Raw genomic sequence first — 27,278 nt, 5'->3', positions numbered from 1 at the left:
CTACAGTCACATATGGTGGAGGCTCAAAGATGTTTTGCTGTCCCTGGCCCTGGGTGCAGTGACTGTGTGCAAGGCATCATAAAATTTGTAGATTACCAAAGGATTTTGGGTCGCAAGGTAGTGCCCAGTGTCAGAAAGCTGGGTTTGCTTCCTAGGTCATGGGTCTTCCAGCAGAACAATTATCCACACATACTTCAAGAAGCACCCAGAAACAGGGAAACAAAGTGCTGGAGAGTTCTTTTGGTGGCACCAATGAGTCCATCTCTAAATCCCATTGAACACCTGTGGAGAGATCTTAAAATTAATGTTCGGAGAAGGCGCCCTTCAAATATGAGAGGAGTCTGTAAAATAGTGGTCCTAAGTTCCAGTTGAGAGGACTATGAAGCTTGCTGATGGTTATGGGAAGCGGTTGATTGCAGTCATTTATTCCAAAGGGTGTGCAAACAAATATTAAGATGAGGGTGCCAACCATTTTGCTGTTCCCATTTTTGAAGTTTTGGTGAAATTATGTCCCATTTGCCTTTTTCCCTCTGTCTTTTTTGTGTTATCACAATACACAAGGGAAATAAACCTATGTATAACAAACAAGTGTAATTGCAATAAATTCCTGGGAGAAATACTTCATTTTCTGGTTTGATTTCAAGGGTGCCAACACTTTCACCCATGACCATAACACCTGTGCTTGCCTGTATATGTGCCAGCTATGTGCTTTGTGGCAAAATCACGCACATTTTACTGAGGTTTTCAATGCAGTTGGAAACCAGTGAATAAAAATGTAGCCTGTGAAAACCTGTAGAGGAAAAACCTGTGGTAATTCATAGCAAAATGTGTGGTTGTTCTGTGTTGCGCACTACCACCATCATGGGGGGGACTTTCATATGGTCTTTTTACCATGTTAGTCAGTTTTTTTCAGTATGGTGTTTTTTTCTGCTGGGGCAAAAAAACAAACAGTTTTTATAGCAAAATATATTTTCACTACTAATAAATTCTATCAAAATGTAACAATATTGCTTGTACGTCTCATTTATTAAAGGGGATCCTGAATTCCAGGTGTAGTATATTATGAGAAAGACAAACCGCACTTTACTCACTGTCCACGAGTCCACCAATGAATTTCCAACACTGCTCAGTGTCTGATATTGGCCGTGGCACTGTCACGGAAACAGTGTGGACCTGGGGACGGTGAATAAAGTAGGGTCTGTTTTTATCTAACCCTTTAAATGTAGAAACACAATGTATTGCAATTTACAGTATAGAACAAGTAAATCAGGTTTTCAGAACCCTATTCACATTTTGAAGGGAAAAATGAGAACATGCTCCTTTTTGTGCAGCTTTCACCCTGTACAATGATTTGTAATGGAGTAAGGTGAAAGAAACAGATGAAGACAAGACTGTCAATTGTAATTTTGCATTTATTTAGGAAATGGTTTGCACATACTCAAAGTCCGACTGCAAAAAAAAAAAATCTCCCTGAATTACAAAAGCCAACGAGATTTTGCACAATACCACAGCAAGGACAGTGGTGCATGAAACCAGACATAAGGCAAATCATCCTGAGGGGTAAGTTACAAGGTGCGGCAGAATCCTCTCCTGCTATAAAGAAAAACTTCAGTGTTGCTTTCGCCTGAAGGAACAACCTGTGAACAGAGAATGCGGTGTTTAGGCGTATAAGACTGAGCAACATCTTACATATTTCAGCCGACAAAACCACTTCTGTAACAGAGGAACCCTGCCCAGAGCATTATGGTAAATAACAAATCTGAAATGGTTCTCTCAATACAAAGGAGCATGGAAGGTATTGAGTCGCTATACTACGCAAGATCCCAACGTACGTTCTGTATCCGGAGACCCACTACAGGTGTTCTCTAATCTTATTTACACACTGGAGAGTTGTATGGTATGTGCACATGTGGAGCATTTGGTTGTAGAACTTTCTGCATCTTTTGGCAGGAAAAACTGCACATTTTTCAACTGAATTCAATGAGTGCAAAAACAACGCTGAATGAATTAACACGCTGCAGATTATTTTCTGCACCAAATCTACAAGAAGAAAATACTCAACGTGTGCACTACACTTCTGGTATCAGAATTTGCTTGCAGTTTTATGACAAAACTGCACTCAAAAACGCATCCAAGAAACAAGATAAAAACGCACTGTGTGCACACAGCCTTAGGCTGTGTCCACGGGAGCTCGTACCTGCGGATTTTGCCGCGGAAAACCTGCGGATTTATCTGGATTTTCTAGATAAATCCGCAGGTTTTAGCAAGTGCAGACACTCCCCATATTATCCTATGGGACATGGGGAGTGTGTGTCCATGCTGCGGATTGTGCGGCTGCAGAACATGCTGTGGATGTCCTGCAGCCGCACAGAACTGCATGTCAATTATTCCTGTGGATTTACCTGCGGAAATCCCGGCGCTCCACTATGGAGATACAGGGCGGGACTTCCGCAGGTAAGTCGCATGAATGTCCGCAGGTTTACCGCAACAATTCCGCTGGAATCCCGCAGTTATGCATATCTGCGGATTCCGGGGAGCTGCTGCGGTAAACCTGCGGCCGTACCTGCAGATATATCCGCAGGTACGAGCTCCCGTGGGCACATAGCCTTAAGGGCCCCATGCACATTGGACTACAGTAGGCCGAGCCCAACTATACTGACTGCTTCAATGGACAGTCATGTGTATGGGCCCTTCCCCTCCTACTGACAGATTATTCCAAAGGAGATAAAGATCCAGCTTGTCCAAATTCAGATGGACAATTCTTTTTTTCTTGACTCGATAATTCACTACCAGAGATATCTGGAGGCGACTCTCAGAGCACACAGGAGCGCTCAATAATTGGCTGAGCATTGCTTGTGAGAGTCAGGCGAGATAACTGCTGGGTGAACAATGCGTATGGGAGAGAAGGGGAGTTCATTAGGAAGGAAAGGCATGCAGTTTGTGGGGACTAAAAGGTCACCACGAACTGCACCAAAAACACATGAAAAAAACCTGCAGCGTGCACATAGGGCTATATATATTACTATTTGTAATGTTAACGAATAAAATCCACATGCATATATATCAGGAACATCCACCCTGAGTGCAGGTAATCTGAGGGATGGGATGGATGAGCAGCAAATTTTACTTTGTGGATTTATGACAGAACCAGCCATGTGGATGAGATCTGTGTAAATCCCATTCACATGCTCCAAAATTATTACACATAGAAACTAACCTGTGATGCAGAATTTTAATTCCACATTATGGCATTGTGCGCACAGTGTGGTTTTTGTGAAGATTGTGGCCTAAATCTACACGCCTATCTTCATGCCAGCTATGTCAATGAGAATTCTGAAGTGCTGTGTACACACTGCTTATTTTTTACTTGCAGATTTGGTGCAGAAAATAATCTGCAGCATGTCAATTAATAAAGCGTTTTATCCTGCGTTTTTTAGCCCTCCCACCCATTGATTTCATTAAAATAAAAAACGCGTGGCACAAAAACGTGTGCGTTTTTCTGCTAGAAGTTGCAGATTTCATGCAGAAAATGTCTGCACCAAATCTGCCATATGTGTACATAGCCTATATCTGTTTATGTTGCAATTTTAGCCATAAAAAAAAAATAAAAGCTTTCACATGAGAAGGCTAACACAATGTTAATCATATTACCTTCTGTGAGCCTTGCTTTTCCACCTGTGGGCTGACACAGAACAGTAGAGCAACCTACACAAAGGACAACCGTTTGTGCGTGGCTGAAAACTGTAGTGATTTTATAGCAGCCTAAAGAGAAAAGGACAAAAAGATTACACATGGGTCATACTGGCCACAATGGATACATGCTCTCGGATTACACCACCAGATTTTGTTAAGTCACTCTACTATTTGAAAAGAGACTGGACAGACAACATAAGTCACACAGTTGTATAAGATTAGGCATTAAAATTTTTTTTTTTTTCGAATGGACGGTCTATAAATAATAATAGCATCCTACTGTTTAGGCTACTTTCACACTTGCGTTGAACGGCATCCGTTGCATTGCGTTGTGTGACGGATGCAACGGATGTGTTGCATTTTGTGGCACAACGGATGCAACGGATCGTACAAAACAATGAAATTTTTTTTTTTCTTCTTTCGTTTTACCTGCGGCAGACTATTGTGAACGATCAGCTGATCGCTCACAGCAGCCAGTTGCCGGGTGATCAGCTGATCGCTGACAGCAGCCAGTTGCCGGGTGATCAGCTGATCGCTCACAGCAGCAGCCGAGAATGTGTGAAGGGGCAGAGTGCGGGTTGGGTGGAGCCGAGCGGGACCATGGCGCTGAGGACGTCAGTGCAGCGAGGAATGCAAGGCTGGGGACAGGTGAGTGTTAGTTTGAGTGTGTGTGTGCATGCGTGTGTACTTGCGGAGTGGAGTGCGGGAGGGGGCGGAGCCGAGTGAGGAAGTGTCGGGCTCCCTGCACACGTAGCCAGGGTAAATATCGGGTAACTAGGCAAAGCACTTTGTTTGGTTACCCGATATTTACCTTGGTTACCAGCGTACACCGCTTAGCGCTGGCTCCTTGCACCCGTAGCCAGGATAAATATCGGGTAACTAGGCAAAGCGCATTGCTTAGTAACCAGATGTTTGCCCTGGTTATGTGTGCAGGGAGCCAAAGAGAGCATGCGCAGCGAAATCCTAAGGATTCCGCTGCTCAAAAAACGCTACATGCAGCGTTCCCTCCTCCCGACGCAGTGTCAAAATAACGCTGCGTCGTGCAGCGGATGCAACGCAAGACCATCCGTTGCTCTCCGTAGCTAATAGAAGTCTATGAGGAATATAACGATTTCCTGCAACGGTTACCGTAATTCCTCAAGGCTGCGGATAGCAAGTGTGAAAATAGCCTTAGAGTTAAAGGGCTTGGCAACTAATAGGACAACCCCTTCTGGTCCGATTCCACATTTCCCACAGGTAAAATAAAAAACCCTATTAATTCCATAGCGCTTTACAGACAAGATCATCACTGTCTCCATTGGGGCTCACAATCTAAATTCCCTATCCGTATTGTATTTGGAGTTTGGGAGGAAACCAGAGACGGCGGAGGAAACCCACGCAAACACGGGGAGAACATACAAACTCCTTTCAGATGTTGTCCTATGTGATGTTCTGATGTCATGTGAGCCCTGTGCCCAATCACCACCGGCTGCCCCTTCGCCGCCTTCAGATGTGTGAGTAATCAACATGAAGTGAGTGCTGTGGCTGCTGCTCATTCCCTTTTGATTACTCCTGCTTCCGAAGGTGGGGAGAGAAACTAGCGGTGATTGGACATGGAGCTTGCGTGACATCACGTCAAATGAGCACCGGAAATATCACTTAGGGAACAAAGGTTCAAGTCACTCCCCTTTGCTCCTTTGAAATTAAACAATAATAATATTTTTTTTTTTTTTTTTTTTAAAAAAAAGCACATTTGGTATCACTGCATTTAAAAATGTTCAATTAAATTATTCAGATTAGTAAACAGGGTAACAAAAAAAAAAACAACACACTAGAATTACTTTTTTTTTGGTTGCCGCAACATTGCAATAAAATATAATAAGAGGCGAATAAAACACTATCTACCCAAATATGGTATCAGAAAAAAATCAGCTCAGAGCGCCAAAAATAAGCCATCACACAGCCCCAGATCCCGAAAAAAAAGTTACGTGTCTCGAAAAATAGTGACAAAAGTAAAAATCTTTTTTTATTTATTTTTTGTTTACAAATTGCTGAATATTTTTTCACCACTTAAAGGGAACCAATCACCAGGATTCTCGTATATAAGCTAAGCCAGTGCTATACTGGCACTATCAGGCTGATTCTCTAAATACTTGGATGTTTAGGTTTTGAAATCTATAAAAGTAAAAGTTCAGAAAATTAGCTGCTTGATGGGTGACAGCAGCAAAGGAGGAGATAATATATTCATAATATATTCATAGTTATCCCCTCCCCCTGTTAGAATTAGCATAAGTATTATACAAACCATTCACTTTGTCTCTTGCAGGACCTGTGTGAGGTCATACCCATGTGACCAGAAGGGGCGGGGCCTCAGCCAACAAAGCTGGATACTAGGTCACATGGGTATAACCTCACACAGGTCCTGCAAGAGACAAAGTGAATGGTTTGTATAATACTTATGCTAATTCTAACAGGGGGAGGGGATAACTATGAATATATTATCTGCTCCTTTGCTGCTGTCACTCAACAAGCTGATGATTTTATAAACTTTACTTTTTTGGGTTTCAAAGCCTAAACATCCGAGCTGACCGCTACAGGTATGTATAGACTCAGCCTGATACTGCCAGTATAGCACTGGCTTTAGCTTATATATGACAATTCTGGTGATTGGCTTCCTTTCAATAAAAACAAAAAACTACACGTTTGCTATCTGCGATCTTGTACTGATCTGTGGAATCATACTGCCAAATCAGATTTACCATATAGTGTACATAGTAAAAAAAAAACAAAAAAAAAAAACAAAAAACAAAAGCAATTGTGGAATTGCACTTTTTTTTTTGCAATTTCACCGCCCTTGGATACAATACATTGTAAAACGAATGGTGTATTTAAAAAATACAACTCGTCCCTCAAAAAGCAAGCCCTAAAGACCCTGTCACACACAGAGATAAATCTGTGGCAGATCTGTGGTTGCAGTGAAATTGTGGACAATCAGTGCCAGGTTTGTGGCTGTGTACAAATGGAAGAATATGTCCATGATTTCACTGCAACCACAGATCTGCCAAAGATTTATCTCCGTGTGTGACGGGACCTTAATACGTTTATATTGATAGAAAAATAAAAAAAAGTTATGTCTCTTGGAAGAAGGGGAGGAAAGCGCAAAAATAAAAAATGGAAATGGCGTAAAGGGGTTAATTAATATCTACATCAGTCATTATGGTGCCCATTCCAAATATGCATTGAGCGCATTAATTTTACACTGATCTGCTTCTTCTCTAGTGCACTCCTAATCAGTCCAGACAGGACTATAAATCTACCTAAAGAACATGTAAAGCACTTGTCTCCATAATGATACATAGCACTAATGTGCTCCAGTTCTGACATTCCGTGTAATGTATTATGAGATCAGGCAGCTGCAATGTTACATTTTAACAAAATGCAATTAAGGTTGTATTTCTACCTCTGTTTACATCGAGCTTTTATGTTATACCAAATGCTGATTTTTTTTTGTCATAACTTTTACTATTTTATTTTTTCCTCAAATACTGGAATTTTGTAGTTTTTCACTCCTTGCACTGCGTCTGATAAAAGGCTGTCACTTCTCATCAGTCATCTAATTATCGGCACAGGCAAGATTTACAATGAAAGATAATAGATTTTATAATAGGTGATATCACCTCTCCCTACTTGTTTATTTGCACTATGACCGCTGCCCAAATTGCAAATTCCGCTAAGTCGATGCATCAGTTCCAGACTATTTTCTAAAATCATATGACTGATATAAAGCATATCTCTGAATGCAGAAACCAACTCAGACTAGATGATTGTCCTATGGTCATGTCCAGAAAAACAAACAGCACAATTTTCTGATCTGAAGCCTCTGTCACTCCAGCTCTATTCCCCACCCTGGGCTGCCACCTCCTGCTTGACTGATAGCTCCCTTCCCTAAACTCACACACCATAGAGGCTGTCAGTTAAACAGGAGAAGATGGTGGTGTGCAGGGAATAGAGCTGGAGTGACAGTGGCTTAAGATCTACAGCCTCATTTGCATATCAATTAAAAATGTTGACTTCTCAGTAACTGAGGAACAGCTCGGTCATGTAAAGGTACTGCTGGACTTGTCTTTTTAACTTTTTCAAGCACATATAAAAAAAGTTTGTGGTGTATTGGAGATGAAATCCTGCCACCCAGATTCCCTTTAAATATTATATTCCATAATTCAAGATAAAAAAAAAAACAAAAAAAAAACCACACCATATACTCACTTCCCACACTGGGTCTCCAGATGCTTGTGTGACACATTGTTGTGCTACATGAACAACAAACCCTGCAGCCAATTGACTGCCACTATTTAACTACTGTGTGGTCACTAGCATCTAAGGAGCCTCTGAAGTTTGAAGGAAGTGAGAACATAGCAGGCCGCCATTAGTCACAGCTAAGAATGTCACACAAGCCTTAGAAGAACCTGCCGCAGTTTCAGGGTGTCTTTAGGGCAGGGGTTTGGAACCTTTTTACTGTTGGGGACTATTTGTAAATTTCTACCAACATTCGGGGGCCACACAAAATTATCAATGTGAAAATTACCCGGCTATATTTGATTTAGCAATAAATTAACTCACCCCTACTGTGGTGGCCGGAGCTGCTTCTCTTTGGTGCGGCTGTTAATTTTCGGTGATATTAATCAAGTAACGTTGCTTCTCACAACTACTTTTCCAGGTTTGTCTCAGTCTGGAGCACAGTCAACTCTTTGTGATAATAGGATTGGTAAATGCTGGGACTGCTGTATATATAGATTAAATAGGAAACATTGGGACTGCTGTATATGCATCACATGAGGGTTCGGGAACATGTATATGCCCCAGCCCCTCCTGTGATGTATATGCCTCCAGACCCTCCTGTGATGTATATGCCCCAAGCCCCTCCTGTGATGTAAAAGCCCCAGCCTCTTAATGTGTATGCCCCAGCATTTCCAATGTGATGTATATGCCGCCAGCATCTCCAACCTGATGTATATGCCCCCAGCGTCTCTAATGTGATGTATATGCCCCAACCCTCCGTTATATATATGCCCCTAGCCCCTCCTGTGATGTATAAGCCCCAGCCTCTCCTTTAATCTGTATGCCCAGCGTCTCCAACGTGATGTATATGCCCCCAGCGTCTCCAACGTGATGTATATGCCCCCAGCGTCTCCAACGTGATGTATATGCCCCCAGCGTCTCCAACGTGATGTATATGCCCCCAGCGTCTCCAACGTGATGTATATGCCCCCAGCGTCTCCAACGTGATGTATATGCCCCCAGCGTCTCCAACGTGATGTATATGCCCCCAGCGTCTCCAACGTGATGTATATGCCCCCAGCGTCTCCAACGTGATGTATATGCCCCCAGCGTCTCCAACGTGATGTATATGCCCCCAGCGTCTCCAACGTGATGTATATGCCCCCAGCGTCTCCAACGTGATGTATATGCCCCCAGAGTCTCCAACATGATGTATATGCCCCCAGAGTCTCCAACATTATGTATATGCCCCCAGAGTCTCCATTTGATGTATATGCCCCCAGAGTCTCCAACGTGATGTATATGCCCCCAGCGTCTCCAACGTGATGTATATGCCCCCAGAGTCTCCAACATGATGTATATGCACCCAGAGTCACCTGTGATGTATATGCACCCAGCGTCTCCATTTGATGTATATGCCCCCAGCGTCTCCTGTGATGTATATATCACAGGAGGGGCTGGGAGCATACACATCACAGGAGGGGCTGGGTTTGCAGCATTTGGTGTGTGTGGACCTTGCAGGCATTACACCATCACTGGCCCTGATACTTCTAACCCATGCTTGGTCCCCTGAGGAGTCACTAAAACGTGACGAAACGCGTCGGGAGGCATGTGGGGCTGTTTTGTACAAGGACAACAATAGGTTCAGTTGTGGACCGTCCTTGTAAGGACGGGAGTCAATGGGGTTTAGGGTGAGTTACATCAACCTGGAATCCAAGCCCCATCCTGGCCCTGTCAGCAAGAGATGCTGTGATAAGCAACAGAAGATCATCTGAATGGGTGAGATCTTCCCTGTTTTTTGCCTAATTTGTGTGTTGATTACAGTCAAAAGGTGATAGGCGTTTGTATATATTTTTCGTACCTTCAGTGAAGTGGAAGTAAATATATATCCTTTTGCCTGTGTTATTTTATGACCCTGGTCTAAACATAATGGAACTACTGTCATTATGATTATGTGCTATCCACTGATAGTGTTAACCCGCTTTGCTCTCAACACATGATTTAGCTGTCCCATTGTTCACCTTGCCCAAGGGACATATCTATAGCCCTTTTTGAGCTTTATATACAGCTCTGGGCAGTGTGTGATTTGTGACCTGCATGGTCAAACCTTTGGTATTTTAATATTGCTTTTTGTGTGTTTTAAGGAATAAAATAAAAGTTAAATTTTAATATAATCTCACTGGTGCTATTTCCCATACAAATTGTGAGCCCCTGTCCTGGAAGGAACACAAATCATTGGTTCCCTTGCTTACTTGCGGTCATACACATGACAGGAGGGGCTGGGAGCATACACATGACAGGAGGGGCTGGGAGCATACACATCACAGGAGGGGCTGGGAGTATACACATCACAGGAGGGGCTGGGAGCATACACATCACAGGAGGGGCTGGGAGCATACACATCACAGGAGGGGCTGGGAGCATACACATCACAGGAGGGGCTGGGAGCATACACATCACAGGAGGGGCTGGGAGCATACACATCACAGGAGGGGTATGGATAGCACTGTTGGGGCACAAACATTGCTGGGCAGCAGGCATCACTAGGGGGGCACTGACAGCACAGAAGGAGCACATACATCACTAGGGAGGCACAGACATCACTGGGGGGCACGGACAGCATAATGGGGGCTCGAATATCACAAGGAGAGCACTGATAGCAGTAGGGGGGCACTGGAGAAAACTGATAACACTTGTGGAGCACGCACAGCACTTGGGGAGGGGGGCGCACAGCATCGGGGGAGGGGGCGCACAGCACTGGAAGCTGTTGCTAGTATTCTGTGGGACGGGAGCGCAGAGTACTAACCCCACCCACAAAGTAAGTACTGAGCACATTGGCACTGGCCAGTGCGAGAACGCAATGGTACACTCACGCAGAGTTCAGTAGTGAACACTTTGGGCGGAGTCACACATTGTATTGGCTGGAGCCATACATCACATCACCCGACACGGCCTGCCACCCTCTGGACAGCAGCGTCTCAGCATGCAGCCGACCCTCTCCTGTCAGGAGAGTGTGCAGCCATGCCAGGTGATGCGATGCGAGACTCGCACTAGTTACTCTCAAGTGTGACTCCAGAATGCGCATCCTCACAGCGAACATGGGGATTTAAAGCGCCGGCGGCCAGCAAGACGCGGTGCCCCAGGAATCTGCCTGGGGCGCCGCAGAAAACTTCATCACGAGCCACATACGGCCCACGCGCCGGAGGTTCCCCACCCCTGCTTTAGGATGTCTTCTATAGGATTTCTTTAATTTTCATGCAGGAATAGAATATTTTGGAAGGGGCTGTCCTAGTAGTTGGCAACCCCTTTAAATAAGATGATACTGTGTCAAAAACACCTTAATCACATAATATCAATAACATTGCATTTTACCCACTTTTTATGATCCACAACTCGTCATAGCAGCCTTAATGAAAATCAAACCAAAATTCCATCAGCCAGTTCTCCTTACCTGGACATTTCACATCCATGAAGTAGGAATTTGGGCTCTGGACTAATCTCTTTTTCTTATGCCTTGTCCTTTCCTCATCCGAGGAGGGATGCAGCAAATCTTTTGCCAACTGGAAAAAAAAATCAGTTTCATTAATGCGAAGAAATATAATTATTCCAGATGCAGAATGTAATGCGCATGAAGAAGATGAGGACAATCAAAGGCAAGAGTTGTCATACCATGATGCCACCTGGATACAAGACTGTGCCGCTATACCACTCACTGGGTTATACTGCAGTCACATCTCACTGTTCATTGACTAATAGAGAGCGCAGACAAGTACAGACATGTCATTCAGTCCTGTAACTGCACTGCCGGGCGGCCGCGATAACGGATAATTAACCTTTGTGTTCCTTTCGCTGCTAAATGACTAAGTAATGTGGAATTACAAGAGAAAACCATTTATAGCAGTATGACATGTTTACATGACTTTTTTAAAAAAAATAAAAATCTACACCAAAATCTGAGAAGAAAAAAAATGCTTAGAAACATTTTTATCAATTGGAAAATATAATGTCTTTTGAACCCTTAGTTAAAGGGATATTTCCATGTAAAAGTGGTGGATAAGTAAGAAGTGAACTTGGCACTCATAAGGAGATTAATGACATTTATTGCAAAATCCAAAGATAAACGGGTACAAATATTTCAGTCTTTTAGACCTTCACCAGTGTGCACTGCGCTTTATCTTATCAAGCTTCAGGATGGGCGAGTGCTAGTATTACAGACCGCAGTATTCACCACTGGAAAAGCAGCGGGTGCCTGGTCACAGGCCACACTGCCTATTGCATATAGGCCTATGAGGCGGTGGAGTTCAACTTGGGAGCCCCGTGGCCGGTCCATGATCAGACCGATGTGCACAGACGTTTGAAAGAGCCCTAAGAAAAGAGCAATAGTCACACAAATTCCCTAACAAAGGCCTAATGGTAGAGTGAACTCCCTGTACCAAGAGTAATAGTGGAGAACTGCACCCTTAGATATAAAGGAATTAAAAGTTCACACTGCTGGTCCGCAAGCTCCCAACAAATACAAATCCATAGACCTCCATAACCCAGCAGGGGGCAGAAGAGAGGACTTCATAGGGCTGGCATACTTTAATGTGGTTTGGAATCCCTCAACGGTCATGTGTTGGCCAGGCTACCATCACCACTGAGGACAGTGACAGGATGCAGTTATACCTTGGGGGTAGTCACAACCAGGGCCGCCACTAGGAATTTCAGGGCCCCATACTGGCAAAATTTGGGGGCCTCCTTGAGACTCCGCCCAAGTTCCACCCCAGCTCCGCCTCCACCCCTCAAACCTTCCACAACCTCACCGCCACAAAGCCACGGAGGACAAGGCGGGCGCTGCGGAGGAGAGGGAGGCACTAATCTCCCTATCTCCTCCATTATCAGCTGATGCGATTCCGGTAATGTGAGTGCAATGCGATGTGTCTCTCGCACCCATAAACTTGTATAGGAGAGAAGCAATGAATCACAGCACAGGAGGTGGAGGGGTGGAGCCTGCACAGAGCTCCGCAGGTCCTGGTCTGGAGCAGAGAACATGCCGGGATTCCTCTTCACGCAGATGATCTGCGTGCCAGAACCTAACCACGCACAGCGTGCTGCATAGCCACATCTGTAGCGTCAGACAGGAAGATTTAAAGGTACAGTGCCGCCCAGTGGGGCTGGTGAAGAGGGCGCCAGGCTGAGGCTTAATAAAGCTAAGTAATTACCCTGAGCTCAGCCGGGCCTCCCCCTCTTCAGCAGGCCTGGTCCACCAGTCATGGTTGTAATGCCCTGATGGCGGCCCTGGTCACAACTTCAACACTGCTTGACAACTGACCAACAACCAATGCTGGAGTAGCAGGGGATTTACAAGACTAGAGCAAGGTAAAGGGAATTGTCACCAAATCGAAAAAAGCAACATGGAAATTTTTCAGGAGTTTCAGTTGTTTTTTTGTTAATAATAAAAAAAAAATACAATTATGAATTTGACCACTGAATAAGAAACATAAAAGAAGGGAATTTTGTTTACTTACCGTAAATTCCTTTTCTTCTAGCTCCAATTGGGAGACCCAGACAGTGGGTGTATAGCTACTGCCCTCTGGAGGCCGCACAAAGAACTACACTTAAAAGTGTAAGGCCCCTCCCCTTCTGGCTATACACCCTCCCGTAGGAGTACAGATTCCTCAGTTTTAGTACCAAAGCAAGAAGGAGGAAAGCCAATAACAGTTTCAAAAACAAATTCAATCCGATAACACGATCGGAGAACTTAAGAAACAACATGAACAACATGTGCACCCGAAAAAACGAAACCCTAAGAACAAATAGGGCGGGTGCTGGGTCTCCCAATTGGAGCTAGAAGAAAAGGAATTTACGGTAAGTAAACAAAATTCCCTTCTTCTTTTTCGCTCCTAATTGGGAGACCCAGACAGTGGGACGTCCAAAAGCAGTCCCTGGGTGGGTAAAAAGATACCACATGAACGGGCTGTCAGACAGCCTCTTCCTACAGGTGGGCCACCGCCGCCTGAAGGACCTGTCTACCTAGGCTGGCATCTGCCGAAGCGTAGGTATGCACTTGATAGTGTTTGGTAAACGTGTGCAGACTCGACCAGGTAGCCGCTTGGCACACTTGCTGAGCCGTAGCCTGATGCCGCAATGCCCAGGACGCACCCACGGCTCTGGTAGAATGGGCCTTCAGTCCAGATGGAATCGGAAGCCCAGCAGAACGGTATGTGTGAAGAATTGGTTCCTTGATCCACCGCGCCAGGGTGGATTTGGAAGCTTGCGATCCCTTATGCTGACCAGCGACTAGGACAAAGAGCGCATCAGAACGGCGTAGAGCCGCCGTGCGAGAAATGTAAATCCTGAGTGCTCTCACCAGGTCCAACAGATGTAAACCCTTTTCAAATTGGTGAACTGGATGCGGACACAAAGATGGCAAAGTGATATCCTGATTGAGATGAAAGGAAGAAACCACCTTGGGAGAAAACTCTGGAATTGGACGCAGTACTACCTTGTCTTGGTGAAACACCAGGAAGGGAGATTTGCAAGATAACGCCGCTAGCTCGGACACTCTTCGAAGAGACGTGACCGCCACAAGAAAAACTACCTTTTGTGAAAGCCGAGAAAGGGGAACCTCTTTCAAAGGCTCGAAAGGCGGCTTCTGGAGAGCAATGAGAACCTTGTTCAGATCCCAGGGTTCCAATGGCCGTCTGTAAGGAGGAACGATATGACAAACTCCTTGGAGAAACGTGCGTACTTTAGAAAGCCGTGCCAAGCGCTTCTGAAAGAATACGGATAGCGCGGAGACTTGACCCTTAAGAGAGCTAAGCGACAAACCTTTTTCCAACCCAGACTTCAGGAAGGAAAGAAAAATTGGCAATGCAAATGGCCAGGGAGAAAACCCTTGAGCCAAGCACCACGCTAAGAATATCTTCCACGTTCTGTGATAGATCTTAGTTGAGGATGGTTTTCTAGCCTGTCTCATTGTGGCAACAACCTCATGAGATAAACCTGAGGCCGCTAGGATCCAGGACTCAATGGCCACACAGTCAGGTTCAGGGCCGCAGAATTCAGATGGAAAAACGGCCCTTGAGACAGCAAATCTGGACGGTCTGGTAGTGTCCACGGTTGGCCTACCGTGAGATGCCACAGATCCGGGTACCACGACCTTCTTGGCCAATCTGGAGCGACGAGTATGGCTCGATGGCAGTCGGACCTGATTTTCCGGAGAACTCTGGGTAACAATGCTAGAGGTGGGAACACATAGGGGAGTCGGAATTACGACCAATCCTGAACCAAGGCGTCTGCCGCCAGTGCTCGGTGATCGTGAGACCGTGCCATGAAAACTGGGACCTTGTTGTTGTGCCGTGACGCCATCAGATCGACGTCCGGCGTCCCCCAGCGGCAACAGATCTGCTGAAACACGTCCGGGTGAAGGGACCATTCTCCTGCGTCCATGCCCTGGCGACTGAGAAAGTCTGCTTCCCAGTTTTCCACGCCTGGGATGTGAACTGCGGATATGGTGGACGCTCTGCTTTCCACCCACGTCAAAATCCGTTGGACTTCTTGAAAAGCTTGGCGACTGCGTGTTCCCCCTTGGTGGTTGATGTACGCCACCGCCGTGGAATTGTCCGACTGAATCCGAATCTGCTTGCCTTCCAGCCATTGTTGGAAGGCTCGCAGGGCAAGATAGATTGCTCTGATTTCCAGAACATTGATCTGCAGGGTGGACTCTTCCAGAGTCCACATCCCCTGAGCCCTGTGGTGGAGATACACCGCTCCCCACCCTGATAGGCTCGCATCCGTCGTGACCACTGCCCAGGACGGGGGAAGGAACGACTTTCCCTGTGACAATGAGGTGGGGAGAAGCCACCAACGCAGAGAGTCCTTGGCAGTCTGAGAGAGGGAGACAGTCCTGTCGAGGGACGTCGATTTCCCGTCCCATTGGCGTAGAATGTCCCATTGTAGAGGGCGCAGATGAAACTGCGCGAACGGGACTGCCTCCATTGCTGCTACCATCTTTCCTAGGAAATGCATGAGGCGCCTCAGTGAGTGCGACTGGCTCTGAAGGAGAGATTGCACTCCAGTCCGTAGCGAGCACTGCTTGTCCAGTGGAAGCTTCACTATCGCTGAGAGAGTATGAAACTCCATGCCAAGATAAGTCAGAGATTGGGTCGGGGTTAGATGAGACTTTGGAAAGTTGATAATCCACCCGAAACTCTGGAGAGTGTCTAGTGCCACCTTCAGACTGTGTTGGCATGCCTCTTGAGAGGGTGCCTTTATAAGCAGGTCGTCTAGATACGGGATGACCGAGTGACCCTGCGAGTGCAGAACAGCTACTACTGCTGCCATGACTTTGGTGAAGACCCGGGGGGCTGTTGCCAGACCGAAAGGTAACGCTACGAACTGCAGGTGTTCGTCGTGTATGACGAAGCGTAGGAAACGCTGATGCTCTGGTGCGATCGGCACGTGGAGATACGCATCTTTGATATCTATTGATGCTAGAAAATCTCCTTGAGACATTGAGGCTATGACGGAGCGTAGGGATTCCATCCGGAACCTCCTGACTTTTACGTGTCTGTTGAGCAACTTTAGATCCAGGACGGGCCGATACGATCCGTCCTTTTTTGGGACCACAAACAGATTGGAGTAAAAACCGTGACCTTGTTCCTGAAGAGGGACGGAGGTCACCACTCCTTCCGCCTTTAGAGCGGCCACCGCCTGGAACAGAGCATCGGCTCGGTCTGGTGGTGGAGAAGTTCTGAAGAAACGAGTTGGCGGACGAGAACTGAACTCTATCCTGTACCCGTGAGACAGAATATCCCTCACCCAACGGTCTTTGACGTGTGACAGCCAGATGTCGCCAAAGTGGGAAAGCCTCCCACCGACCGCGGGTGTGGGAATCGGAGACCGCAAGTCAGGAGGACGCCGTCTTGGCAACGGTTCCTCCGGCTGTCCTTTTTGGGCGTGACTGAGACCTCCAAGAATCTGAGCGTCTCTGGTCTTTTTGAGTCTTTTTTGACGAGGCGAATTGGGACCTGCCCGGTCCTCGAAAGGACCGATAACCAGACTGACCCTTCCTCTGTTGGGGTCTGTTTTGTCTGTGTTGCGGTAAGGATGAGTCCTTACCCTTGGAGTGTTTGATGATTTCATCCAAACGCTCTCCAAACAATCGGTCACGAGAAAAAGGCAAATTGGTTAAGCACTTCTTGGAATGAGAATCTGCTTTCCAATGTCTCAACCACAGGGCCCTACGCAAAACAACGGAGTTGGCTGACGCCACTGCCGTGCGGCTTGTAGCGTCAAGAACAGCATTAATCGCGTACGACGCGAATGCCGCCATTTGCGAGGTCAATGGTGCTACCTGCGGGGCAAATGCACGTGTGACGGAGTCAACTCGCGCAAGCCCGGCTGAGATAGCTTGGAGTGCCCATACGGCTGCAAAAGAAGGCGCTAATGACGCTCCAATCGCTTCATAGATGGATTTCAGCCAGAGCTCCATCTGCCTGTCAGTGGCATCTTTAAGTGCCGCTCCATCTTCAACTGCAACCAAGGATCTAGCTGCAAGCCTGGAAATTGGAGGATCCACTTTTGGACACTGGGTCCAACCCTTGACCACCTCAGGGGGAAAAGGATAGCGTGTATCTTTAAGCCGTTTAGGAAAACGCCTTTCAGGATAAGCGTGGGGTTTCTGGATTGCGTCTCTAAAGTCAGCGTGGTCCAGAAAAGTGCTTAAAGTACGCTTAGGGTATCTGAAATGGATTCTCTCGTGCTGCGAAGCTGACTCCTCCACAAGAGGAGCTGGTGGGGAAATATTTAACATCTTATTGATGTTAAATATAAGATCATTAACTATGGCGTCACCATCTGGTGTATCTAGATTGAGAGCGGTCCCAGGATCAGAATCCTGATCAGTTACGTCCGCCTCATCACCCATAGATTCATCTCGCTGGGATCCTGACCATTGAGATGAATGTGAAGGCCCGTCATAGCGAGCCCGCTTAGGCTGCCCGGGGCCATCGTCCGAGTCAGAGTCTTCACCCTGAGGTGTATATGCCCGTCCCGGAGCTTGGAGCTGAGGGGGACCAGGGGGCAATGATTGCACAGTGTCCGTGGCCTGAAGCACAGGCCTAGCTCGCAATGTGTCAAGAATTTGTGACATAGTGAGAGACATTCTGTCAGCAAAAGCTGCAAACTCAGTTCCTGTCACCTGGACAGCATTCACAGGTGGTACACCCTGGGTCACGTCCAGCAGAGGTCCCGACTGTGCAAACGCCGCAGGGGCCGAGCACTGCACACAATGGGGGTCCGTGGAGCCTGCCGGTAGAAAAGTCCCACATGCGGTGCAGGAAGCATATAATGTCTGCGCCTTGGCACCCTTGCGTTTTACGGGCGACATGCTGCTGGCTCTCTGCAATGTGAGAGAGTCTATAGCCAAAGGGCGACCAGCGCTATGCAATACAAAGTATTTGTAGAAACAAAATACTAAGAATACTACTGGCACAAGAGGGGGTGAGCCCTGAGGGCTGCTTACCGCCCGCTGAATAGCGGGTAAGAGGCTGCAGAATTCCTTGTCTGGGTCTCCCCGGCTCCCCTCTGCAGCGCAGCGTGTCAGCAGGAATGGCTGCCGGCGTCTGTGGAGAGGGGCGGTCCGTGGGAGTTCCCAAACAAAAGTGCGGGAAACAGTGTCCCCTCTGTGCCGATTGTGAGGGCTGGAGTATGTAAAAACGACTCCAGCCCTCGGCGCTGATGCACTGGCCAGCGTCCCGCCCCTCTCCTGACTGGCAGGTCTGGGGGCGGGAACGAACGGAAGCAGGCCGCAAAAGCCGGGGACTCGAGTTATCAGCGCGGCCGCCGTAAAAGCGCGGGCCGCGCTGAAGTCCCCGGCGCACCACAAGTGCCAGCCGCGCCGCAGTCCCAGCGGCCGGCGTGACCGATTCCTAGACGTGGCCAGCGTCCCGCCCCTCTCCTGACTGGCAGGTCCGGGGGCGGGAACGAACGGAAGCAGGCCGCAAAAGCCGGGGACTCGAGTTATCAGCGCGGCCGCCGTAAAAGCGCGGGCCGCGCTGAAGTCCCCGGCGCACCACAAGTGCCAGCCGCGCCGCAGTCCCAGCGGCCGGCGCGACCGATTCCTATAAGTGTGCCTGCTTCAGCGAAGCTGAATGAGGCCATGGCACAAGCGCCGTAGCGCTGCTGTCCCCCGGCGCACTACAACACCCAGCATGCTGCGGTGTGAGCGCCTGCACGGGGACACAGAGTACCTTGAGGAAGCAGGGCCATGTCCCTGATGTACTCCGCTCCATCCAGCATCTTCTCCAGGGGCTGTAGATGGAGCACGGTCTCAGTGCCTGGAGACCAGTAAATCCCACTTCACCCAGAGCCCTGTAAAAAGGGATGGGGAAGGAATCAGCATGTGGGCTCCTGCCGCCGTACCCGCAATGGGTACCTCAACCTTACAAACACCTCCGACATACAGTGGGGTGAGAAGGGAGCATGCTGGGAGCCCTGTATGGGCCCTCTTTTCTTCCATCCGACATAGTCAGCAGCTGCTGCTGACTAAAAACAATGGAGCTATGCGTGCGTGTCTGACCTCCTTGCGCACAAAGCTAAAACTGAGGAATCTGTACTCCTACGGGAGGGTGTATAGCCAGAAGGGGAGGGGCCTTACACTTTTAAGTGTAGTTCTTTGTGCGGCCTCCAGAGGGCAGTAGCTATACACCCACTGTCTGGGTCTCCCAATTAGGAGCGAAAAAGAAAGCCTCCTATGTGCATAAACAAAAAATCAGTAAGCACTAAAAAAAAAAAAATGGTTCTGATGCTGCTTTGTACGGAAATGTTTTTAGCCACAAAAATCCGCCTCAAGAAACACATTTACAGAAACCGCAAAGAGAATGAGATTAAAGAAAAAAAGAAAAAAAAACTTTTTTGCGTCCGTTTTTACATGCATTTTTCCCCTTATACATTCACATGGGTTAAGAATGCTGAAGGAAGTGAAGTCATACATATCTAAAATAAAATAAAAACGCTTTAAAGGGAACCTGTCATTTGCAATATGCACCCAGAACCATGAGCAGTTCTGGGTGCATATTAGTAATCCCTGCCTCACCATCCCTGTATACACTAGCATAGATAAAGAGATCTTTAGAAAAAGTATTTCTAAACATCTTTTATCGTATGCTAATGAGCGAGGGCACTAGTCCCCTGGGGCGTTGCTTCCCTTGGCTAGTCAGCTCAGGGCCAGCGTCAGCACCCGGCAAACCCGGCCAAATGCCGGGGCCCTGGGCTGCCGGGGGGCCCACTCGCGCTGGCAGGAGTGGTGCACCACTACTCAGGGGGGCCCGGTGGCTGAGCTGTCACCGGCCTCCCCCTGCCGAGGATCACGCTTTCAATTGTATCGGCATCGCAGTTAATGATTAGAGAGGGAGCAGCGTGCGCCCTCTCTCATCATTTTCCCCGCTGTGTCTGGAGTGCCGGCGCTCTGACAGGACTGCAGCGGAGCGTTGTGACGTCATCACTGTGTGCCTGCAGTGAGGTCAGAGCGAGCGACAGCAATGGACGCGCCGAGGAGACCGGAGCAGCGGGGGAACGAGGAGAAGTGAGTATGTACAATCACTGTGGCCAGACGTCCATGGAGACTATATACTACATGAAGGTGCCTAATGCTATCTGGCTCTGCACTGTACTATATAGGGCTGTATGCTACATGAAGGTGCCTAATGCTATTTGGCTGTAAACTACATGAAGGTGCCTGATGCTATCTGGGTCCTCACTGTGCTATATGGGGCTGTATACTACATGAAGGTGCCTAATGCTATCTGGGTCTGCACTGTGCTATATGGGGCTGTATACTACATGAGGATGCCTAATGCTCTCTGGGTCTGCACTGTGCTATATGGGGCTGTATACTACATGAGGGTGCCTAATGCTCTCTGGGTCTGCACTGTGCTATATGGGGCTGTATACTACATGAGGATGCCTAATGCTCTCTGGGTCTGCACTGTGCTATATGGGGCTGTATACTACATGAGGGTGCCTAATGCTCTCTGGGTCTGCACTGTGCTATATGGGGCTGTATACTACATGAGGGTGCCTAATGCTCTCTGGGTCTGCACTGTGCTATATGGGGCTGTATACTACAGGAGGATGCCTAATGCTCTCTGGGTCTGCACTGTGCTATATGGGGCTGTATACTACATGAGGGTGCTTAATGCTATCTGGCTCTGCACTGTGCACTACATGAAGGTGCCTAATGCTATCTGGGTCTGCACTGTACAATATACGGACTGTATACTACATGAAGGTACCTAATGCTATCTGGATCTGCACTGTGTTATATAGGGGCTGTGTACTACATGAGGGTGTCTAATGCTATCTGGGTCTGTACTGTGCTATATGGGGCTGTATACTACATGAAGGTGCCTAATATCTGGGTCTGTACTGTGCTATATACGGGCTGTATACTACATGAGGGTACCTAATGCTATCTGGGTCTGCACTGTGCTACATCCTTGCTGTATACTACATGAAGGTGCCTAATGCTAACTGGGTCTGCACTGTGCTATATGCAGGTTGTATAATGCTATCTGGCTCTCCACTGTGCTATATAGGGGCTGTGCACTACATGGGGGTGCCTAATGCTATCTGGGTCTGCACTGTGCTATATGGGGCTGTATACTACATGAAGGTGCCTTATGCTATCTGGGTCTGTACTTGGTTATATGGGGCTGTATACTATATGAAGGTGCCTTATGCTATCTGGGTCTGTACTGTGCTATATAGGGGATGTATACTACATGAGGGTGCCTAATGCTATATGGGTCTGCATTGTGCTATATGGGGACTGCTTAATGTTATATGGGGGTTGCATAGTGCCATATGGGGTCTACATAATATTATATTGAGGACTATGGGGCCTTCATAACACTATATGGAGGAATATGGGGGCTGCAGACTACTACACCCCAGGAGTTGTATGTTCCCTCCACCCCGGTGCTGTATACCCCCTCAGAGCTGTATGTCCCCCCACCCCAGAGCCATTGCACCCCTCTAGAGCTGTATGCCCCCTATTGCTGTATACCCCTTTCCTCAGTAATATGTATGCCCCCCAGTAATGTGTATGCCCCCAGCCTCTCTTGTGATGTAGATACAACAGCAGTGTTAGTGTTCTCTATGTGCGGCCATTTCTGTTAGTGAGGGCCACCAATCAGCGTGGCACATATACATGCCCAGGAGAAGCTGGATGGAGACAAGTGGGGAGGTGAATGTGTCTGTTGCCAGCTTCCCAATATTAGAAATATCTTCAATGTGTCTTGCGCACTATGAAGCCGGATGTACGCGTCCTGGCTTTAAACGTGTGCAGTGCACATGACCAGAAGTGCTACGGACTTCTGATCATCCGCACTGACCATATGCCCAGAATTTTGAGGCGGTGCAATGGACACAGGTACGTGCATCACTGCTGATGGTGACACTGAGCAGTGGGCATTGAATAACATGTTAGCATGCCTCTGTGGACATGTTAACATGATAAGAGGGTGGAATGAGTGCAAGAACTAACACCCTTGGGACTAGTCTCCTCGCTCATTAGCATATCATAAAAGATGGTTAGAAATACTTTTTCTAAAGATCTCTTTATCTATGCTAGCGTATACAGGGACGGTTAGGCAGGAATTAGCAATATGCACCCAGAACTGCTCATGGTTCTGGGTGCATATTGGACCCGACGGGTCCCCTCTAAGCCCATGTACACACATTCAGTATTTGGTGAGTGTTTTACCTCCATACTTGTAAGAGGAAACCAGGAGTGGGTAAAATATGCAGAACTGGTGACCTGTTTCTACTACACTTTTCCTCTGATTGCTCCACTCCTGGTTTTGGCTACAAATACTCAATGTGTGTGAGGAAGAACTAATCAGCGTGGGCATGAGATGTCAGAAAACGTGTGGCAAAAGCTCAGCGTGTGAACGAGGCCTTAGCCTTCCAAGCGCACTGACACCGCGTGTCTCTCCCAGCATACTTTACATACGGCTTCCATATCAGATCTCTACAATAAAGAACTATCATTTCTACAAGGAGCCAAGTGCAATATGGCCGTGTGCTGCTCCATATGGAAAAACGTGCTGTCCGGCTCCCATTAATGACTTGGCGTCAGCACTATGTGCAGCAGGTGGCGCCATGGATAGAAGTGCACTTATAGAAAGATCAGAGGCATGTGAGGACACTGGCGGAAAAGGGCCCTTGTGCAATAACAGTACAGGGGCCCCTGGAGACCAAGCGTCCATCACCTGCATTGCAGATAGAAATGGGCTCAGTTACCTTTTGCGCCCCTGTGCGGCCTCACAGGTTGCACCCAGGGGCAGACATATCATTGGTGCAGTCTGTGCTGTCGCACAGGGCCCAAAAGGTCAGGGGCCCCATTTTTCTCTCCAAAGTAGGTGGATCTGTGCTTTTTCAGCTATTGGGCTGCAAAGGGCCCATATAGTGTTCCTGCTCAGGGGCCCTTTTCTGTGTCCGCCCCTGTGTGAGGCTATAGGACTGGAAGACATGCACATTGTCTCTTTTTTGTCATGCAGGCCATACAGTATGGCGCAATCTACGAAAAAAAGCACAAGACTAACCACCTGCAGCGTCAGTGGCGCAGTGAGAGTGGATTTAGCGCCTGCGCAGTTGGTCCACTCTCTGACCAAGCATCGGGCCCTAATTAATGAAGCTGCCGATAGGGGGCGGTGTCACGCAGCAGGACACGTGCTCGGGTGGACGGGTCACGTGAGCGCACCATATGCTCAGCACTCAGAGCACTGCGCCTTTTCTCGCTCCTCCTGCGCTGCGGTTAGCGCTTATATACATATGGCGCAGTCACACTGGAAGGGCGGAATAACGTGCGCCACATTACCGCAGATCACAGTCCCGTGTGACCGGCGCACACCGTACAGGGCAGGGCACGGCCCCTCACAGCAGTGCAGGGCTGTCCGCCCGTGTCTCTGGCCCCGGGTCCCCAGCAGCTGTCACTTACAGGCATGACTGTCCCGTGTGCACATCCACAACACACACTCCACGCAGCACGGCTTCCAGTTCCGGGCAAGGGGGCGGGGCCACCAGCGGAGGCAAGTTGGTAAAGAAGTTGGCGGCCATGTTTGTTTTGGGCATCTAACAGCGCACTGCCCACATCAGCAGGAATGGCTGCTAGTTCCCTATACATGGCCACCAGTATAGACCTGAGCATCCATTACTAATATTTATCAGGATACAATGGCCAGTTTTACTAGGTAGCTAACATGGTGCAAATGTGTGTAAACCAGGCATGCCAGGGCAGAAATAGGCTACATGTTCTGCTGCAAAGGAAATGCTGAATGGTTGCCCATGGCAACTAAATTCCTGACTATAGATGAATGGCTCCGGCAGGAGTGCGCTCCTCCAGAGCTCCACACTGTGCTGTTTGCTATTCTGTAGCATCCATACTCATACACGTCATCCTCTTTCCCAGGTCTCATTGCATTTCATACCCACTCTTAGTGCCACCTTAGTGTCAGAGTGCCACTTAAAGAAGCCCTGAAATCCCCCCCTTTTTATTGTGGGTTTTTTGAACTTCTGTGATGGCTGAACCAAGTCCATACCCGCGGGGGTTCAAAAGTACCCAAATGCAAGCCCCGGGCTGAAATTGACCTGATCCAGCACTTAGGTAATGAAAAACAAAAAAAAAAGTAAAACTATACGCTATACTTTACCAGTCTCTGGCTTTGCTGACTTGCTCCCGCGGCCGCTCCTACTTCCGGGGCCGCTCATTAGCCTCATGCATATTCACTGCTTTCCCCGCCCACCAGCGTCTGTGATTGGCTGCAGTCAAACGCCCCCAGCTTGTGTGACAATGTCTGACTGCAACCAATCACAGACCCGGTTTGCGGGTTTATTGTACAGTAAAAATAAATAAATAAAAAAAATATTGTAGGTTCCCCACATATTATGATACCCAGCAGAGATAAAGCCCAAGGCTACAGGCTGCAACCCCCAGCTGTGTGCTTATCTTGGCTGTGTATCAGAATAAGAGGGACCCCATGCTGTGTTTTTATCATTTAAATAATAAAAAAAAACAAAAACATGGGGTCCCCCACAATTTTGATACCCAGCCAAGATAAAGTCTGACAGCTCGGGGCTGGTATTCTAAAGCTGGGGAGAGCCAGCCTAAAAATAACAGCCTGCAGCCACCCAGGAATGTCACATCCATTAGATGCGACAATCCCAGCACTTTGTCCTGGTGCGGTGGCAATGAGGTAATATCAGGAGTTAAGGTACCGTCACACATAACGAGATCGCTAGCGAGATCGCAGCTGAGTCACGGTTTCTATGACGCAGTAGCGATCCCGTTAGCGATCTTGTTATGTGTGACACCTACCAGCGATCAGGCCCCTGCTGTGAGATCTCTAGTCGTTGCAGAATGGTCCAGCCAATTTTCTTCAAAGGCGATGTCCTGCTGGGCCTGACCCATCGCTGTGTTTGACGCTGTGTGACAGGGTCACAGTGACTGCTGAGATCGTTATACTGGTCGCTACTGCGACCTGTATTGTTCCTGCATCGCTGGTAAGATCTGACTGTGTGACATCTCACCTGCGACCTCCCAGCGACTTACCTACGATCCCTATCAGGTCGCATTGTTTTTGGTATCGCTGGTAAGTCGTTGTGTGTGACTGGGCCTTAAATCGCAGCCCACAGCTGCCACTAAGCCCTAGATTAGTAATGGCAGGCGTCTATGACCCACCCCCCCATTACTAATCTGTAATAAGTGAAAAGAAATAAACACAAACACCGAAAAAAATCTTTATTTGAAATAAAATACAAAAACACCCTCTTTCACCACTTTTTTAACCCCCAAAACACCCCTGCAGGTCTGCCATAATCCACACGAGGTTTCACGACAATTCTAGCTCTGATACATCTGAAACTCACAGCGAACGCCATAGAACATGACTGCCCACTGTAATCTCCAGCTAGAGAATGAATGAGCCGCACGTTCAGCGGTGACGTCGCTCAGGCTATTTGCGGTCACAGGTATCTCCAGCTGTAACCACAAATCACCTGAGTGACATCACCGCTGATCGCCGCTCATTCTCTGCCCGAAACTCACAGCGTTTGGTCATGTTCCATGATCGCATTCTGCAACTTCAGATATGTAGCAGATGTGGAATCATTGTGTGACCTCCTGTGGATTATTTCGGACCTGCAGGGGTGTTTTAGGGGTTAATAAAGTGGTGAAAGAGTGTGTTTTTTGTATCTTTTTTCAAATAAAGGATTTTTTCGGTGTTTGTGTTTATTTCTTTTTACATATTACAGATTAGTAATGGAGGGTGTTTAATAGACACCTGCCATTTCTAATCTATGGCTTAGTGGCAGCTGTGAGCTACCATTAACCCCTGATATTACCCTGACTGCTACTGCACCAGAGCAATCGGGAAGAGCCGCATAAAGTGCTGGGATTATCGCATCTCATGGATGCGGCAATTCTGGACGGCTTCAGGCTGCTATTTTTCGTCTGGGTCTTCTCAGCCTGAGAATACCAGCCCACAGCCGTCGGGCTTAATTTTGGCTCGGTATCAAAATTGGGGAGGACCGCACATTGTTTTCTTTAAATTATTTATTTAAATAATAAAAAAACAGCATGGGGTCGCCCTTATTTTGATAGACAGCCAAGATAAGCACACGGCTAGGTGCTGCAGCCTGTAGCCATAGGCTTTATCTGTGCTGGGGATCATAGTATGGGGGGACCCTAGGCCAATTTATTTATTTTTACTGTACGAGATAGACCTGCAGACAGCGCCTGTGATTGGTTGCAGGCAAACGCTGTCACAAAGGCTTAGGGCGCGTCTGACTGCAACCAATCACAGATGCCGGTGGGTGGAGAAAATAGTGAATATGCAATGAAGGTAATGAGCGGGCCAGGAAGTGAAGGAGCAGTAGCGTACAGCCGCGATGATGATTTGGTAAGTATAGTGCACCTGCTACAATACCCCTATCGTTTCTACCACCATTTTTAAGTGCTGGCTTCTAGTCCCCTTAGACTTATATGGGGACCGATGTCTGACCAGATACCCTGGATCATCTGGAACAAGGTTTTTTATTAACCCGGTTAGACCCGCCTATCCAGGGTATCTGTGAGTCCACCCATCACTGGGGTCAAAAACCAAGACAAAACCACTGAAAAGTATGGACATGTTCATTCTTTTAATAATGCAGCAAAAACCAGGGCAGATCACAAAACCGTCAGGAACACATCGGAGGTGTTTTGTGTGTGCATGCACGAGATTTCTGTAATCTCATAGGCTTTGCTGGGACTGTGAAAGCAGTGTTTTATTAGCAGGGATTTG

At 47.6% G+C, this 27,278-nt stretch overlaps 1 protein-coding gene across 2 annotated transcripts; it reads right to left on the bottom strand.

Moving 5' to 3' along the window:
• Positions 1–1,394: 1,394 nt before the first annotated feature.
• Positions 1,395–24,007, bottom strand: RPS27L (ribosomal protein S27 like). 2 transcript variants are annotated; one of them, XM_075342658.1, is made up of 4 exons: positions 23,936–24,007; positions 11,402–11,510; positions 3,652–3,762; positions 1,395–1,637 (listed from the first exon to the last, which is right to left on the bottom strand). In XM_075342658.1, exons 1-4 carry the CDS (start codon positions 23,939–23,941, stop codon positions 1,609–1,611), a joined length of 255 nt encoding a protein of 84 aa, XP_075198773.1. In that variant the 5' UTR covers positions 23,942–24,007; the 3' UTR covers positions 1,395–1,608. The 2 variants fall into 2 exon arrangements, with proteins under 2 accessions (XP_075198773.1, XP_075198774.1); XM_075342659.1 differs by lacking the exon at positions 23,936–24,007 and adding an exon at positions 11,620–11,723.
• Positions 24,008–27,278: the final 3,271 nt, after the last annotated feature.

Source organism: Anomaloglossus baeobatrachus, chromosome 4 (assembly GCF_048569485.1).
Source record: "Anomaloglossus baeobatrachus isolate aAnoBae1 chromosome 4, aAnoBae1.hap1, whole genome shotgun sequence".
Classification (NCBI taxonomy): domain Eukaryota; kingdom Metazoa; phylum Chordata; class Amphibia; order Anura; family Aromobatidae; genus Anomaloglossus; species Anomaloglossus baeobatrachus.
The sequence above is the reverse complement of the archived record's forward strand: the minus strand, read 5'-3'. Positions and strand labels throughout refer to the sequence as shown.

What these genes read in the sequence shown, in the direction of transcription:
- RPS27L (XM_075342658.1), bottom strand. An exon ending in CATGGATGTGAAATGTCCAG is followed by an intron (nt 3,763 to 11,401) that starts GTAAGGAGAACT and finishes TTTTCTCTTTAG; the next exon opens with GCTGCTATAAAATCACTACA. An exon ending in AAAAGCAAGGCTCACAGAAG is followed by an intron (nt 1,638 to 3,651) that starts GTAATATGATTA and finishes CTCTGTTCACAG; the next exon opens with GTTGTTCCTTCAGGCGAAAG.